This window comes from Hypanus sabinus, chromosome 23 (assembly GCF_030144855.1).
Source record: "Hypanus sabinus isolate sHypSab1 chromosome 23, sHypSab1.hap1, whole genome shotgun sequence".
Taxonomy (NCBI): Eukaryota; Metazoa; Chordata; class Chondrichthyes; order Myliobatiformes; family Dasyatidae; genus Hypanus; species Hypanus sabinus.
Window position 1 is genome coordinate 58,922,185 of NC_082728.1, and position 16,448 is coordinate 58,938,632.

Genomic DNA, 16,448 nt, shown 5'->3' on the forward strand with positions numbered 1-16,448 from the left:
CTGGCTTACTTTTTAATCAGAAAGTTGTTCTAGTTAATATTTATGCTCCAAACTTTGACTGCCCTGAATTTTTTAAATGTTTATTTACTTCCCTTCCTAATCTAAATGAATATATGTTGATAATGGGTGGAGATTTTAATTGTTGTTTGAATCCTTCGATGGATAGATCTAAACCTATCCGTACTCTTCCGAATAGATCAGCCCTACTTATTAATTCTTTTATGGTTGATTCGGGAATTACAGAAATATGGCGGTTTTTGAACCCTAAAGATAAAGAATTTTCATTTTTTTCACATGTATATCATAGCTATTCTAGAATTGACTATTTTCTTATTGATCATCGGTTATTAACGGATGTTATTGATTGTAAATATGATTCTATTACTATTTCGGATCATGCACCTTTGAAGTTATCTATTAAGATTTCGGACTATTCCAATAATATCAGATCTTGGAGGCTTAACGCTACTTTGCTTCAAGACCCAGAATTTATCACCTACATAAAACAGCAAATTGACTTGTTTTTCTCAACAAACTATACTGAAGAAATCGACAGAGGAATACTTTGGGACTCTTTTAAGGCTTTTATCCGTGGACAAATTATCTTATATTCTGTTGGTAAAAGAAAACAAAGATATTTAGATATTGCTTTATTAGTGGATAAAATCAAGGAAATTGATAAGATTTATTCCGTGACTCCTACCAAAGAACTTTATAAGAAGAGAGTTGAGCTTCAAATGGAACATAGTTTACTATTATCTTCTTCAATTGAAAATCAATTAATTAGGACCAGGGCTCAATTCTATATTCACAGTGATCGAACTGGCAAACTGTTAGCTAATCAATTAAAAGCTATTTCGACTAAGCGACAAATTATTAAAATTCGCAAACAAGACGGTAATTTAACTACTGATCATAAAGAAATTAATAATACTTTTCAAGATTTTTATAAATCTTTATATCAATCAGAATTTGATGGTGACCAGTCCATGATAGATAATTTTTTTAACAATTTGAATATTCCTAAACTGACTGATGAAGACCATAGCCTGTTAGATGCTCCTATTTCTATGGTGGAAATAGGAGAGGCTATCTCATCAATGAATTCAGGGAAAGCTCCTGGTCCTGATGGTTATATAGTAGAATTTTTAAAAACTTTTCTTCTTTGCTCTCTCCTTGGTTATGTGAAATTTTTAATGATGCGTTTGCTAAGAAGAGATTACCTCAATCTTTTTATGAAGTTAATATCTCTCTAATTCTTAAAAAAGATAAAGATCCTACTTTATGTACATCTTATCGCCCTATATCACTATTAAATGTAGATTCTAAGATTCTTACAAAAATTTTAGCCATTAGATTAGAAAAAGTACTATCACAGATTATTTCAGAAGATCAAACTGGTTTTATGAGGAATCGGTATTCCTTTTTTAATGTTAGAAAATTGATTAATATAATTCATACTTCACCACCCACAACCCCAGAATGTGTTATTTCATTAGATGCTGAAAAAGCTTTTGATAGAGTTGAATGGATATATTTATTTAATACATTGAGAAATTTTAATTTTAGTCCTAACTTTATATCATGGATTAAATTAATATATTATAAACCTGTTGCTTCTGTTCTTACAAATAACTATAGATCCTCTTTTTTTCAATTATCTCATGGTACGAGACAAGGCTGTCCCTTAAGTCCTTTATTATTTAATATTGCATTAGAACCTTTAGCTATTGCTATTCGTGAATCTCCTAATATTTTTGGTATTACCCGTAATGAGAAGTTATACAAATTATCACTTTATGCTGATGATTTGCTGTTATATATTTCTGACCCTGATAGGTCTATTCCCGCTATTTTATCCTTGTTGGTTCAATTTGGTATTTTTTCTGGTTATAAACTAAACTTAGATAAGAGTGAATTATTTCCTTTAAATGCACAAACTTTATTGAGTGATAGGATACCATTTAAAGTTGTTACTGATAACTTTACCTATTTAGGTATAAAAATTACCAAGAAATATAAAGATTTATTTAGACTGAATTTTTTACCTATGCTTCATCAAATTCATCAACTTACTACAAGATGGTCTCCTTTATTTTTATCATTAATTGGTCGGATTAATGCTATTAAAATGATGATTTTACCGAAATTTTTATACTTATTTCAAGCCTTACCAATTTTTATTTCTAAATCTTTTTTTGATAACATTGATTCAAAAATTTCCTCATTTGTGTGGCAAAATAAAAACCCTAGGTTAAGTAAAAAGCAATTACAAAAATCTAAAAAAGATGGTGGTTTAGCTTTACCTAACTTTAGATTTCATTATTGGGCAAATAATATTCGTAATTTAATGTATTGGAAACTAGATTTGGATTCACCATTGTGCCCACAGTGGGTAAATTTGGAATGTAATGAGGTAAAGGGATATTCTCTATTCTCTGTTCTCGGTTCTTGTCTTCCTGCTGATTTAGTTAAATTTAATAAACAAATATCTAATCCTGTTATTAAACATACATTACGAATTTGGTTTCAATTTCGTAAGTTTTTTACTTTGAAAAACTTTGTTTTTGATAGCCCTATCTTACTTAATTTCTTTTTCAAACCCTCTTGGACAGATCAAGCTTTTAACATATGGAAAAGGAAAGGTATAAAATGTTTTCGTGATCTTTTCTTTGAAGATACTTTGATGTCATTTGACCAACTTTCCAACAAATTTGAATTACCTAAATCTAATTTTTTCAGATATTTACAAATTAGAAATTTCTTACATAAAGTTTTACCATCTTTTCCTAATTCAACTTTAGTGGATTTTACAGATTTGATTTTTACCTTAAACCCTTGTCAGAAGGGATTAGTAGCTTTTATTTATAATATGATTATGAAGATACAACCAGAAATATCAGTTAGAATTAAACAAGAATGGGAAAAAGAACTTCGATATAATATATCAACAGATAAATGGGAAAAAATTTTGCAAATGGTTAATTCCTCTTCTATATGTGCTAAACATGCTTTAATACAATTTAAAATTGTACATAGAGCTCATATGTCTAAAGATAAACTTGCTCAATTCTATTCTCATATTAACCCTCAATGTGACAGATGTCATTCAGAAGTGGCCTCATTGACCCATATGTTTTGGTCATGTCCCACTTTACATAATTACTGGAAGGACATATTTACTACTATTTCCTCAATTTGGAATATAGATTTACAACCTCATTTTATTACTGCAATTTTTGGCATACCAAATGAAGATGGTAATCAGTTTTCCCCTTCAATCAGACGAATGATTGCTTTTGTAACATTAATGGCCAGAAGGTCTATATTACAAAACTGGAAAGAAGTAAATCCTCCTACCACGTTTCAGTGGTTTTCTCAAACTATTTCTTATCTGAGCCTGGAAAAAATTAGAAGCACTATTTTTGACTCATCAATTAAATTTGAAGAAACTTGGAGACAGTTTATTCGACATTTTCATATGAATTAATTTGGCCTTTTCCAGACCTTCTTTCTGCTTATTCATGTTCAGGTATGGAGTTCTGGAGTTTTTTGACACTATCATATACTTGTAAGCTATTACTATTGCCCATGTTAGTTTAGTTTAGTGTTTTATTTTTCTTAATATATACTTTTTTCACATATTTTCAAATTTTTTCTTCTTTTAATGGTTATTTTTGGGTTTTTTTCATATATAATCATATGGACTTGATTGATTAAGGTCTTTTTTTCTGCTGATGTTTAATAGGATATCGTTATCTTATTATCAACGTGACTTCAAGTCTATTGTATTCATAATTTACTCATTATTATGTTATGTTTTTTTTATATGTATATATGAAAATCAATAAAAAAATTGAAAAAGAAAGAAAGAAAGAATACAAGTTAAATTGCTGTTTCTATTTCCAGCAGGGTGGGACGTTGGACGGGGAGAGGTGGACAGGGTGGGACGTTGGACGGGGAGGTCTGGGGAAAGACGGACAGGGTGGGACGTTGGATGGGGAGGGACGGACAGGGTGGGACGTTGGATGGGGAGGGACGGACAGGGTGGGACGATGGATGGGGAGGGACGGACAGGGTGGGACGTTGGACGGGGAGAGGTGGACAGGGTGGGACGTTGGACGGGGAGGTCTGGGGAAAGACGGACAGGGTGGGACGATGGATGGGGAGGGACGGACAGGGTGGGACGTTGGATGGGGAGGGACGGACAGGGTGGGACGTTGGATGGGGAGGGACGGACAGGGTGGGACGATGGATGGGGAGGGACGGACAGGGTGGGAATTTGGACGCGGAGGTCTGGGGAGAGTCGGGCTCTCCAGGGTTAAGCCTGCCAGAGCACTGAATCAGAGCTCCCCTGCTCTCATTGCCTTCTATCATCAGTCAATTTCCCAGCAGCTCACCTTCGGGAACTGTTGCTTGGGCTGTACGTGCGCGTGGGTGTGTGTGTGTGTGTGTTTGCGGGGGGGGGGGGAGTATCGGAAGAAAACACTTCCTTCTCCACTCCTCCTCCTCCTCGTCTGATGACATGACGGAGGTGAGGAAAGGATTTCTCTCGCCACTTTTTGATTTGCATTTTTCTCACATAGAGGCTGTGTAACGACAAGGGCAAATGTGACTGTGGACGATGCAAGTGTCACGATGAAAGCACAGACCTCACCTGTGGCAGCACCACCTACCTGGTAAGGAGAGTGTTCTGAGGCATGGTCTTACTCCTCTGCCCACAGTTAGGCCAGACTGCTTCATACTGCAGCACCCTAGTTGTAGACGTGCTCTCACAAACGCAGTGAGTGCCATCAACACAGCTCCCACGAAGTTCTCCAAAGGTGACCGTGAAGGGGGCTTATCCATTGCAGTGATAAATCTGGCCGACAGCCCCTTCTGGTGACAAGGCATTCACCGACAGTGTGGGGATTAGACGATTGCTGGATGACCTGAGCCCAGCCTGAGGTAAATCTCCTCTGTCCAATAACAATTGTGGTTCTCAGCAACCTTGAGGAACTCTGAAAGCACAAGTGAGGTTGGTTACTTTGAACCAGGATACTAGCCACTAGTGCTGGCGGTGATTTCAGAAGGCCAGTCATGTCACCACTGACAGCTCATCACTTTGCCTGAGTTTTTGTGTGAACCTCAGGCTTCTGGCCAAGGTCACCAACAGGACTGGGGGAAGCGAGTTCTCCAGCTGTTCCCCACTGTTATTGTACCACAGGGCAAATTGTGCCCCAGATTTTCCTTGTAGGGTCAAGGTCATTACCTTGCTTGGTAATGAGAGAATTCTGCGAAGAAACACCTATGGGATTTTGTCCTCCACGGTAGGTTTCTCTGTTATGGGTCCTATATTTAACAGCATCATTTTCCCTGGAGAAAAAGTCACATCAGGACTCTGGTCTCCATCGAGAAGTGTTCCGGCATCCAGCTGCCAGTGTTTGCTGACAATGGGTTCTTCTCCCTCTGTGTCCTGCAGCAAGTTCTGGGGCTGTGTGAGGATACTCGGAGCTGTGTCCAGTGCTGGGCCTGGAACACCGGTGAGAAGAAGGGACAGAACTGCCAGGCGTGTACCGATGATTACGTGCTGGTGGACGAGCTGAAATCAGGTCAGTGTACGCCTCATTCCCTTCCACTCCTTTCTCCTCGGCCATCTCGGATATGTTCCCCTGTGCTGGAAGGTTTGCAGTGTGGGCAGCTTTGCCCATTTTCTGAAATCTTTACTCTGCTTACCTCCCAAAGTACGTTCCCTGTCATGGTGAATCAATGGAACATAGATAGGAGCAAGCTTTTCAGCCCACAGTGACAGGAGATTCTGCACATGCTGTCGATCAGGAGCAACATGCACAAAGTGCTGGAGATCTCAGCAAGTCAGGCAGCATCTACGGGGGGAAATAAACAGTCAACATGTCGAGCCAAAACCCTTCATCAGTCCTAATGAATGGTCTTGACCCAAAATATCAACAGTTCTTTTCCCTCCACAGATGGTGCCTGGCCTGGTATGTGACACTTCTGCCTATGATATGCCAAACTGAATAAACTAGTAATTGAAGCTGTGTATCTGTACACAGTCCACTTGTACATAGCAAGTGGCTAGTTACCCCACTGGCTGGTGGAAGAATATCATTAAAACAGTGTCTGTACCTCCTCGTGGTTCGGAGGCTGTGCCTGTAAGGAACCAGTGTTTGGGTTAGTGGTTCTGTCTCTGGCACTGAGCACTGGCCACTCTTTCTTTCCAGAAAGGCTTGCTACCATACCTCCCGGACTGGAAAGCTCCAACTTGCCTGTGCTGTTTGGTGAGCTGACAATTTGCTTTGCCCCCGCAGATGAGCTAGTGACAGAGAGCTGCCACTTCCGGGATGAGGATGACGACTGCACGTACTACTACACAGTGGTGAGACGGCCAAGTCATAACACAAGCCACATCCAGGTGCGCAAGAAGAAAGGTGAGTGGGGCATAGAGATCGGAGTGCGTGGCAGGACCGATGGTATCTGTGGGGAGAGAAGCAGATGGCCGCTTGGGCAGACGGCTCATTGGAGCTCCCAGCATCTGTTATGGAACCTTGGTGTCAGAACTGCTAAGGACACCAAAGCATAACATCCCAGAGGGTCACCCCCACCCCTCCGCAGCCCCATCATTCAGTTTTGCTGCAAGCTGATTGGTTTGAGGTAGATTGCCAAGATGAATTAACACTCTTGGTGCCAGGAGGCAGGAAAGGTACTGGAATTGGTTTGTGATTGTTACACATACTGAGGCACAATGAAAAACACGTCCTATATGCTGTTGATACAGCTCAAGTCATGGCACAGTGCTTTGAGGTAGAACATGGTAAAACAGTAACAGTTCAGAATGAAGTCTAAAAGCTACAGAGGAAGTGTGCAGTAGGTAAGCAGTGAGGTAGATTGTAGGGTTAAGAGTTCATCTTAACTTACAACAGGTTCATGCAAGACTCTTGATAGCTAAGGGATAGAAGCTGTGTGTTGATGGGTATTTTCTGCCTGATGGGAAAGGGGAGAAGAGAGTGTGTCCAGGCTGGGTGGCATCGTTGATTATGTCGGCTGTTTTACTGGGGCCATGGAGGAGGGGGTGCTTTGCTGAGCCGAGCTGTACATGACATTCTGCAGTCTCTTGCAGTCCTGGGCAGAGAGAGTGATGCATCTGCATAGGAAACCTTCAGTGGTGCATCAGTAAAAATCGGTAGAAGTTGATGGGGACGTGGAAAATTTCTTTAGAACAGGTCATACATACCTCCCCCAGAAGAGATCCCAATTATCCAAGAACCTGAAGCCCTGCCCCTTGCACCAGCTTCTCAGCCACGCATTTATCTGCCAAATCATCCTGTTTTTACCCTCACTGGCACGTGGCACAGGCAGCAGTCCAGAAATTACTGCCCAGAAGGTCCTGCTTCTCAGCTTTCTGCCTTGCTCTTTAAATACTCATTGCTTCTTGAGGAAGTGTAGGTGTTGTTGAGGTTCCATCAGTGACCTGTCTTTGGGAAGGGAGGATAGGTTTGGGGCACAGCCCACTGCTTCAGAGACTTCCTCTGCTGGCTGAGGAGTTCCTGCATCTTGTCTCTATGATGGTGCTCTTGACGGTCAAACAGAACAACATAGTAGCGGCTAGGAGATGATGCGCTTGTGGTCAAAGTTAGATCCGAGAGGTTGGGGAAAGAAATGGTGGTCACTGGAGGTGTCGGAGGACTTGGGATCAGTGGTGGGGGAGGGTGTCAGAGAGTTGGATGTTGGGGAGTTCAGGAGGTTTGGATCAGCAGATTACAGTGGGGAGGGGGGGTGAGGGAAATTGAGGAGATCAGAGATGTATGGTGTTGAAGACTTTGAGGGGCAAGATGTCAGTGATTTCAGAAAGTAGAGAGGCAAGGAGTAAAGAGACTGGAAATGTGAACCCTGTTCCTCTTTCCAACAATGCACTGCCTGACCTGCTGAGTATTACCAGCATCTTCTGTTTTATTTTGAATTTGCAATATCTGTAGTTTTTTAAAAAACTTTTAAAGAGTTTGGTGGGGCTTGGCAGCAACTGTGAAGTAACTGGGGGCCAGTGGAGAGTTTGTTTTAAATTACAAAAGTACATTTATTGCTATCTTGCAATTCTACAACAAAAATTCAGGGACAATAACAATAAGACCATAGACCATAAGACAGAGGAGCAGAATTAGGCCATTTAGCCCATCGAGTCTGTTCCGCCATTCCATCATGGCTGATCCCAGATCCCACTCAACCCCATACACCTGCCTTCTTGCCATATTCTTTGATGCCCTGACCAATCAGGAAACTATTTTGTTTTAAATATACACATGGTCTTGACTTCCACAACTGTCTGTGGCTAACCATTCGACAGGTTCACTACTCTCTGGCTAAAAAGATCCCTCCTTACTCTGTTCTAAAGGGTCACCTTTAGAAAGTCTCAAAGTTTTGAGGCTTTGCCCTCTAATTCTGGATACACCCACCATTGGAAACATCCTTTCCACATCCACCCAATCTAGTCCTTTCAACATTCAGTACAGGCCCAAAGCCGCCAAACGCTCTTCATATGTTAACCCCTTCATTCCTGGAATCATCCTTATAAACCTCCTCTGGACTCTCTCCAATGACAACTCATTCTTTCTGAGATATGGGGTCCAAAACTGTTGACGATACTCCAAATGCGGCCTGACTAGCATCTTAGAAAGGCTCAGCATTATCTCCTTAGTTTCATATTCTATTCCCCTTGAAATAAATGCCAACATTGCATTTGCCTTCTTTACCACAGACTCAACCTGTAAATTAACCTTCTGGGACTCTTGCACAAGGACCCGCAAGACCCTCTGCACCTCTGAGGTTTCAACCTTCTCCCCATTTACATAATAGTCCGCACTGTTGTTCCTTTTACCAAAGTGCATTATCATCCATTTCCCAACACTGTATTCCAACTATTGTACGTACTATTTATTACAAATGACAATAAATTGCACATTGTACATTCAGATGGAGATGTAAAGATTTTTACTCATTTATGTGAAGGATGTAAGAAATAAAGTCAATTCATATTCAATTCAAGTTTAGTTCAATTCATCTGCCACTTTTTTGTCTATTCTTCCAATATGTCTAAGTCCTGTTGCAATCGCATTGCTTCCTCAGCACCACCTACCCCTCCATTTATCTTCGTATCATCTGCAAACTTTGCCACAAAGCCATCAATTTCACATCCAAATCATTCACACACAATGTGAAAAGTAGTGGTCCTGATACTAGTCACTGGCAGCCAACGAGAAAAGACCTCCTTTATTCCCAGTGGCTGCCTCATGTCTGTCAGTCATTCTGCTTCCCATGCCAGTATCTTTCCTATAATGCCATGGGATTTTATCTTGTTAAGCAGCCTCGTGTGGCACCTTATCAAATGCCTTCTGACTATCCAAGAAAATGACATCCACTGCCTCTCCTTTGTCCACCCTGCTGATTATTTCCTTGAAGAACTCCAACAGATTTATTAGGCAAGATTTCCCTTTACAGAAACCATAGTAACTTTGACTTATTTTATCATTAGTCTCCAAGTACACTGAAACCTCATCTTTGATATCTTTGACTCCAACACTTTCCCAACCACTGAGGTCAAGCTAACTGGACTATTTCCAGACCTCTGGAACCATGCCAGAATCAAGAGGTTCTTGAAAGATCATGACAAATTCATTTGTTACCTCTTTAGCAACTCTGGGATGTAGTCCTTCTGGTCCAGGTGACTTGTCCACCTTAAGACATTTCAGTTTGCCTGGCACTTGTTTCTATGTAATAGCAAAGGCACGCACTCCTGCTCCCTGATACTCACGGACTTCGGCACGCTGCTTGTGTCTTCCACAGTGAAGACTGATGTGAAGTACTCATTAAGTTCATCCACCATTTTTTGTTTCTCATTACTACCTCACCAGGTCCAATATCACTTCTCGCCTTCCTTTTACTCTTTATATAGCTGAAAAAATTTTTAGTATCCTGCTTTATACTGTTGGCTAGTTTGCCCTCAGATTTAATCTTTTCCCTTCTTATGGCTTTTTTAGTTGCCTTTTATTGGATTTTAAAAGCTTCACGATCATCATCCCACTCACTTTTGCAACATTAAATGGCCTTTCCTTGACTTTTGTGCAGCCCTTCACTTCCTTTGTCAGCCACAATTGCTTACCCCTGCCATTTGAGAACTACTACTTTGGGACATATCTATCCTGCGCCTTGTGAACTATTCCCGGAAACTTCAGCCACCTCTGTTCTGACTTCATCCTTGCCAGTAACCCTCTCCAATCCACCTGGGCAAGCCCCTCTCTTATGCCTCTGTAATTCCTCTTATTCCATTGTGATACTGATATATCTCACTTGTGCTTCTCAAATTGCAGTATAAATTCAATTGTATAATCATCACTGCCTCCTAAGGGTTCCTTTATCTTAAGCTCCTAAACAAATCTGGGTTATTACATAATACCCAATCCAAGTTAGTCTTTTCCCAAATAGGCTCAAACACAAGCTGCTCTAAAAATTCATCTCGTAGGTGCTCAATAAATTCACTCTCTTGCGATCTGACATCAACCTGATTTTCCCAATATCCTTGCACATTAAAATCCCCCGTTGCAATTGTGACATTACCCTTATTACGAGCCTTTTCCGGCTCCCTTTGCAATCTCAACCCCACATCTTGGCTACTATCTGGAAGTCTAAATATGATTCCAATACTGTTTTTTTTTTAACATTTTCAGTTTCTTAACTCCACCCACAAAGATTTGACCCTATGTCACCTCTTTCTAAAAATGTGATTCCATCTCTTACCACCAAAGCCACACCACCATCTATGCTTTCCTGCCTGTCCTTTCAGTACAAAATATATCCTTTGATTCTAAGCTCCTTCCTTCAGCCACGACTCAGTGACGCTCACAATGTCATATTGACTCATCTGTAATTGCAGCACGTGTTCATTCACCTTATTCCAAATGCTATGCGCATTTAAATATAGCCCCTTCAATCCTGCATTCTTCACCCTTTTGAATTTTGTCTCTGTGGTATTGCACTGTCTGCATTTGTATCATTGGCTTGTCCTTCCTTACATTCATGTTACATCCTTCACCTACTTATAAACGTGCTGGCTCATCCTCAGCTCTGGATCCCATCCCCCTGCCGTATCAGTTTAAATCTGAGTCCCTACATCTGCTCCAATTCTTCACTTATCTGCTACCTCATTCTACTCCTTTGTGCACAGGCAGCAAACCTGAGATTACTACCCTTGAGGTTGTGCTCTTCAGCCTCCTTCCTAACTCTTTTCAGGACCTCCTCCCTTTTTCTACCTATGTTCTTGGTACCTCCCTTTACAGGATGTTGTGAATGTATTCAGAAACATCACAGATCCTGGCACCTGAGAGGCAGACGATCATCTGAGTTTCTTTTCTCGCATCCACAGAATTGCCTATTTGTGCCCCTAACTAGAGAGTTCCCTATTACTGCTGCCATCTTCTTTAGTCTCCTTACCCTTCTGAGCCACAGGGCCAGACTCAGTGCCAGAGGCTTCCCCCAGGTAGGTTTCCCCCTTCTAACAGTACTCAAAATGGAGGGGTACAGCCACAAGGGTGCTCTCCACTATCTGATGATTTCCACTCCCTCTCCTGACAGTCACATATTTATCTGTCTCCTGTAACCTTGGAGTGACTGCTTCCCTGAAGCTCCTGTCTATCACCTCTTCACTTTCCCTGACAAGCCGAAGATCATCAAGCTGCAGCTCCAGTTCCCTAACACGGTCCCTGAGGAGCTGCATCTCAATGCACCTGGTGCAGATGTGGCCATCGGGGAGGCTGGAAGTCTCCCAGAAATCCCACATCTGACACCCAGAACAGAACACTGTCTCTGCAGACAAACCCCCTATTATCTCGAGAGTTAAATAAGGAAAATAAATTTAAAAAAAACAAAGTTATCTACTCATTTCGCCTCAGCCTGCTCTCGCCAAAGCCCTACCACTCTGACTCCCATGATGATCACTCTTTTGTGGAGACAGGGTTTTCCAAGCTCTGCTCCAGATCTGTATGGGAACACTTCCACATCTACACCACTGTCCAATCAAAGACATCTGCTGAAAACTGGCTGCCTTTCCAAGCTCTGCTCCAGATCTGTATGGGAACACTTCCACATCTACACCACTGTCCAATCAAAGACATCTGCTGAAAACTGGCTGCCTTTCCAAGCTCTGCTCCAGATCTGTATGGGAACACTTCCACATCTACACCACTGTCCAATCAAAGACATCTGCTGAAAACTGGCTGCCTTTCCAAGCTCTGCTCCAGATCTGTATGGGAACACTTCCACATCTACACCACTGTCCAATCAAAGACATCTGCTGAAAACTGGCTGCCTTTCCAAGCTCTGCTCCAGATCTGTATGGGAACACTTCCACATCTACACCACTGTCCAATCAAAGACAAATTAAATTAGAACATTACCATCCCTACCTGGGATGGCATTTATCCCCCTCGTGCCCAGCAGAATCAGAACCTCTCTCATCTATCCCCCTCATAATTTTAAATACCTCTATCAAGTTCCCCCTCAACCTTCTACGTTCCAAAGAATAAAGACCTAACTTGTTCAACCTTCCCCTGTAACTTAGGTGCTGAAACCCAGGTAACATTCTAGTAAATCTTCTCTGTACTCTCTCTATTTTTTGACATCTTTCCTATAATTCAGTGACCAGAACTGTACACAATACTTCGAATTCGGCCTCACCAATGCCTTGTGCAATTTTAATATTACATCCCAACTCCTCCTATACTCAACTCTCTGATTTATAAAGGCCAGCATACCAAAAGCTTTCTTCACCACCCTATCCACATGAGATTCCACCTTCAGCGAACTATGCACCATTATTCCTAGGTCACTCTGTTGTACTGCATCCCTCAATGCCCTACCATTTACCATTTATGTCTTATTTTGATTATTCCTACCAAAATGTAAATTAAGATGAGGGGGGCTGGAAAACTGTTACAATACTCAAGGTGAGGTCTCATCAGTGCCTTATAAAGCCTTAGTATAGAAACATAGAAAATAGGTGCAGGAGTAGGCCGTTCAGTCCTTCGAGCCTGCACCGCCATTCAGTATGATCAATGCTGATCATCCAACTCAAAATCCTGTACCTGCTTTCTCTCTATACCCCCCTGATCCCTTTAGCCACAAGGGCCATATCTAACTTCCTCTTAAATATAGCCAATGAACCGGCCTCAACTGTTTCCTGTGGCAGGGAATTCCACAGATTCACCACTCTCTGTGTGAAGAAGTTTTTCCTCATCTCGGTCCTAAAAGGCTTCCCCTTTATCCCTAAACTGTGACCCCTTCGTTCTGGACTTCCCCAACATCGGAAACAATCTTCCTGCATCTAGCCTGTCCAATACCTTTAGAATTTTATATGTTTCAATAAGATCCCCTCTCAATCTTCTAAATTCCAGTGAGTATAAGCCTAGTCGATCCAGTCTTTCTTCATATGAAAGTCCTGCCATCCCAGGAATCAATCTGGTGAACCTTCTTTGTACTCCCTCTATGGCAAGAATGTCTTTCCTCAGATTAGGGGACCAAAACTGCACACAATACTCTAGGTGCGGTCTCACCAAAGCCTTGTACAACAGCAGTAGAACCTCCCTGCTCCTGTACTCAAATCCTTTTGCTATGAATACCAACATACCATTTGCCTTTTTCACTGCCTGCTGTACCTGCATGCCCACCTTCAAAGACTGGTGTACAATGACACCCAGGTCTCATTGCATCTCCCCTTTTCCTAATCGGCCACCATTCAGATAATAATCTGTTTTCCTGTTCTTGCAACCAAAATGGATAACCTCACATTTATCCACATTAAATTGCATCTGCCATGAATTTGCCCACTCACCTAACCTATCCAAGTAACCCTGCATCCTCTTAGCATCCTCCTCACAGCTAACACCGCCGTCCAGCTTCATGTCATCCACAAACTTGGAGATGCTGCATTTAATTCCCTCATCTAAATCATTAATATATATTGTAAACAACTGGGGTCCCAGCACTGAGCCTTGCGGTACCCCACTAGTCACTGTCTGCCATTCTGAAAAGGTCCCATTTATTCCTACTCTTTGCTTCCTGTCTGCCAACCAATTCTCTATCCACATCAATACCATACCTCCAATACCGTGTGCTTTAAGTTTGCACACTAATCTCCTGTGTGGGACCTTGTCAAAAGCCTTTTGAAAATCTAAATATACCACATCCACTGGCTCTCCCCTATCCACTCTACTAGTTACATCTTCAAAAAATTCTATAAGATTGGTCAGACATGATTTTCCTTTCACAAATCCATGCTGACTTTGTCCGATGATTTCACCTCTTTCCAAATGTGCTGTTATCATATCTTTGATAACTGACTCTAGCATTTTCCCCACCACCGATGTCAGACTAACCGGTCTATAGTTCCCCAGTTTCTCTCTCCCTCCTTTTTTAGAAAGTGAGGTTACATTAGCCACCCTCCAATCCTCAGGAACTAATCCAGAATCTAAGGAGTTTTGAAAAATTATCACTAGTGCATCTACTATTTTTTGGGCTACTTCCTTAAGCACTCTGGGATGCAGACCATCTGGCCCTGGGGATTTATCTGCCTTTAATCCCTTCAATCTACTTAACACCACTTCCCTACTAACATGTATTTTCCTCAGTTCCTCCATCTCACTGGACCCTAGGTCCCCTACTATTTCCAGAAGATTATTTATGTCTTCCTTAGTGAAGACAGAACCAAAGTAGTTATTCAATTGATCTGCCATGTCTTTGTTCCCTATGATCAATTCACCTGTATCTGAATGTAAGGGACCTACATTTGTCTTAACCAATCTTTTTCTTTTCACATATCTATAAAAGCTTTTACAGTCAGTTTTTATGTTCCCTGCCAGCTTTCTCTCATAATCTTTTATCCTTTTCCTAATTAAGCCCTTTCTCCTCCTCTGCTGGTCTCTGAATTTCTCCCAGTCCTCAGGTATTACATCCCTGCTCTTGTATTCTGGATCTCTTGAAATGATCACTAACATGGCATCGCTGTTTAGAATAGTCCACACATTTATTTCTACTACCAAAGTGCATGACCATGCATTTTCCAACATTGTATTTCATTTGCTACTTCCTTGCCCATTCTCCTAATCTTTACATGTCCTCCTGCATCCTGCCTGTTTCCTTAACAGTACCTGCCCCTCCACCAATCTTTGTATCATCTACAAACTTGGCAACAAAACCATCTATTCCATCATCTAAATCATTTATAAACAGCATAAAAAGAAGTTGTCCCAACACCGATCCCTGTGAAACACCATGACTCACTGGCAGCCATCCAGAATTTATCCTTTTATTCCCACTCGCTGCCTCCTACCAATCAGCCAATGCTTTAACCATATTAGTAACCTTCCTGTAATTCTATGGGCTCTTAACTTGTTTAGCAGCCTCATGTGTGGCATCTTGTCAAAGGCCTTCTGAAAGTCCAAATAAACAACATCCACTGCATCCCCTTTATCTATCCTACTTGTAATCTCAAAGAATTCCAACAGGTTTGACAGGCAGGATTTTCCCTGAAGGAAATCATGCTGACTTTGTTCTATTATGTTCTGTGTCACCAAGTCCTCCATAGCCTCATCCTTAACAATTTACTCTGACATCTTGCCAGCCCCTGAGGTCAGGCTAACTGGTCTATAATTTCCTTTCTCCTGCCTTCATCCTTTCTTAATGATTGGAGTGACATTTGCAATTTTCTTGTCCTTTGGCACAGTGCCAGAGTCCAATGATTTTTGAAAGATAATTTCTAATGCCACCTCTTTCAGAACCCTAGGGTGCAGTTCATCTGGTCTGGGAGACTTATGTACCTTTAGGTCTTTCAGCTTTTTGAGCACCTTCTCTCTTGTAACAGTAACTACACCCACTTCTCTTCCTTCACACACAACATTAGGCATACTGCTAGCGTCTTCCACAGTGAAGACTGACGCAAAATACTCATTTAGTTCATCAGCCATCTCCTTGTCCGCCGTTATTATTTCTCCGGCCTCATTTTCAAGCGGTCCTATATCCACTCTCGTTTCTCTTTTATTTTTAACATACTTGAAAAAACTTTCACTATCCACTTTGATATTATTTGCTAGCTTGCTTTCATATTTCATCTTTTCCCTTTAATATATTTTTAGTTATTCTCTGTAGGTTTTTCAAAAATTCCCAATCCTCTTTTTTCCCCCACTAATTTTTGCTTTGTTGTATGCCCTTTCTTTTGCTTTTACAATAACTTTGACTTCCCTTGTCAGCCACGGTTGTAGTATTTTACCATTTGAGTATTTCTTCATTTTTGGAATACACATGTCCTGCACCTTCCTCATTTTCCCCAGAAACACACACCATTGCTGCTCTGCTGTCATCCCTGCCAGCAGCTCCTTCCAATTTACTTTGGCCAACTCCTCTCTCATACC

At 41.4% G+C, this 16,448-nt stretch overlaps 1 protein-coding gene across 6 annotated transcripts in view; it reads left to right on the forward strand.

Moving 5' to 3' along the window:
- Positions 1-16,448, forward strand: part of itgb4 (integrin, beta 4) — a 161,602-nt gene that overhangs the window by 68,026 nt on the left and 77,128 nt on the right. For all 6 annotated transcript variants that reach the window (XM_059948938.1, XM_059948935.1, XM_059948936.1 and 3 more), the window contains exons 15-17: positions 4,587-4,679; positions 5,462-5,591; positions 6,309-6,428. In XM_059948938.1, the coding sequence (XP_059804921.1) occupies positions 4,587-4,679; positions 5,462-5,591; positions 6,309-6,428 (343 nt within the window). The remainder of the gene's footprint in view (positions 1-4,586; positions 4,680-5,461; positions 5,592-6,308; positions 6,429-16,448) is intronic.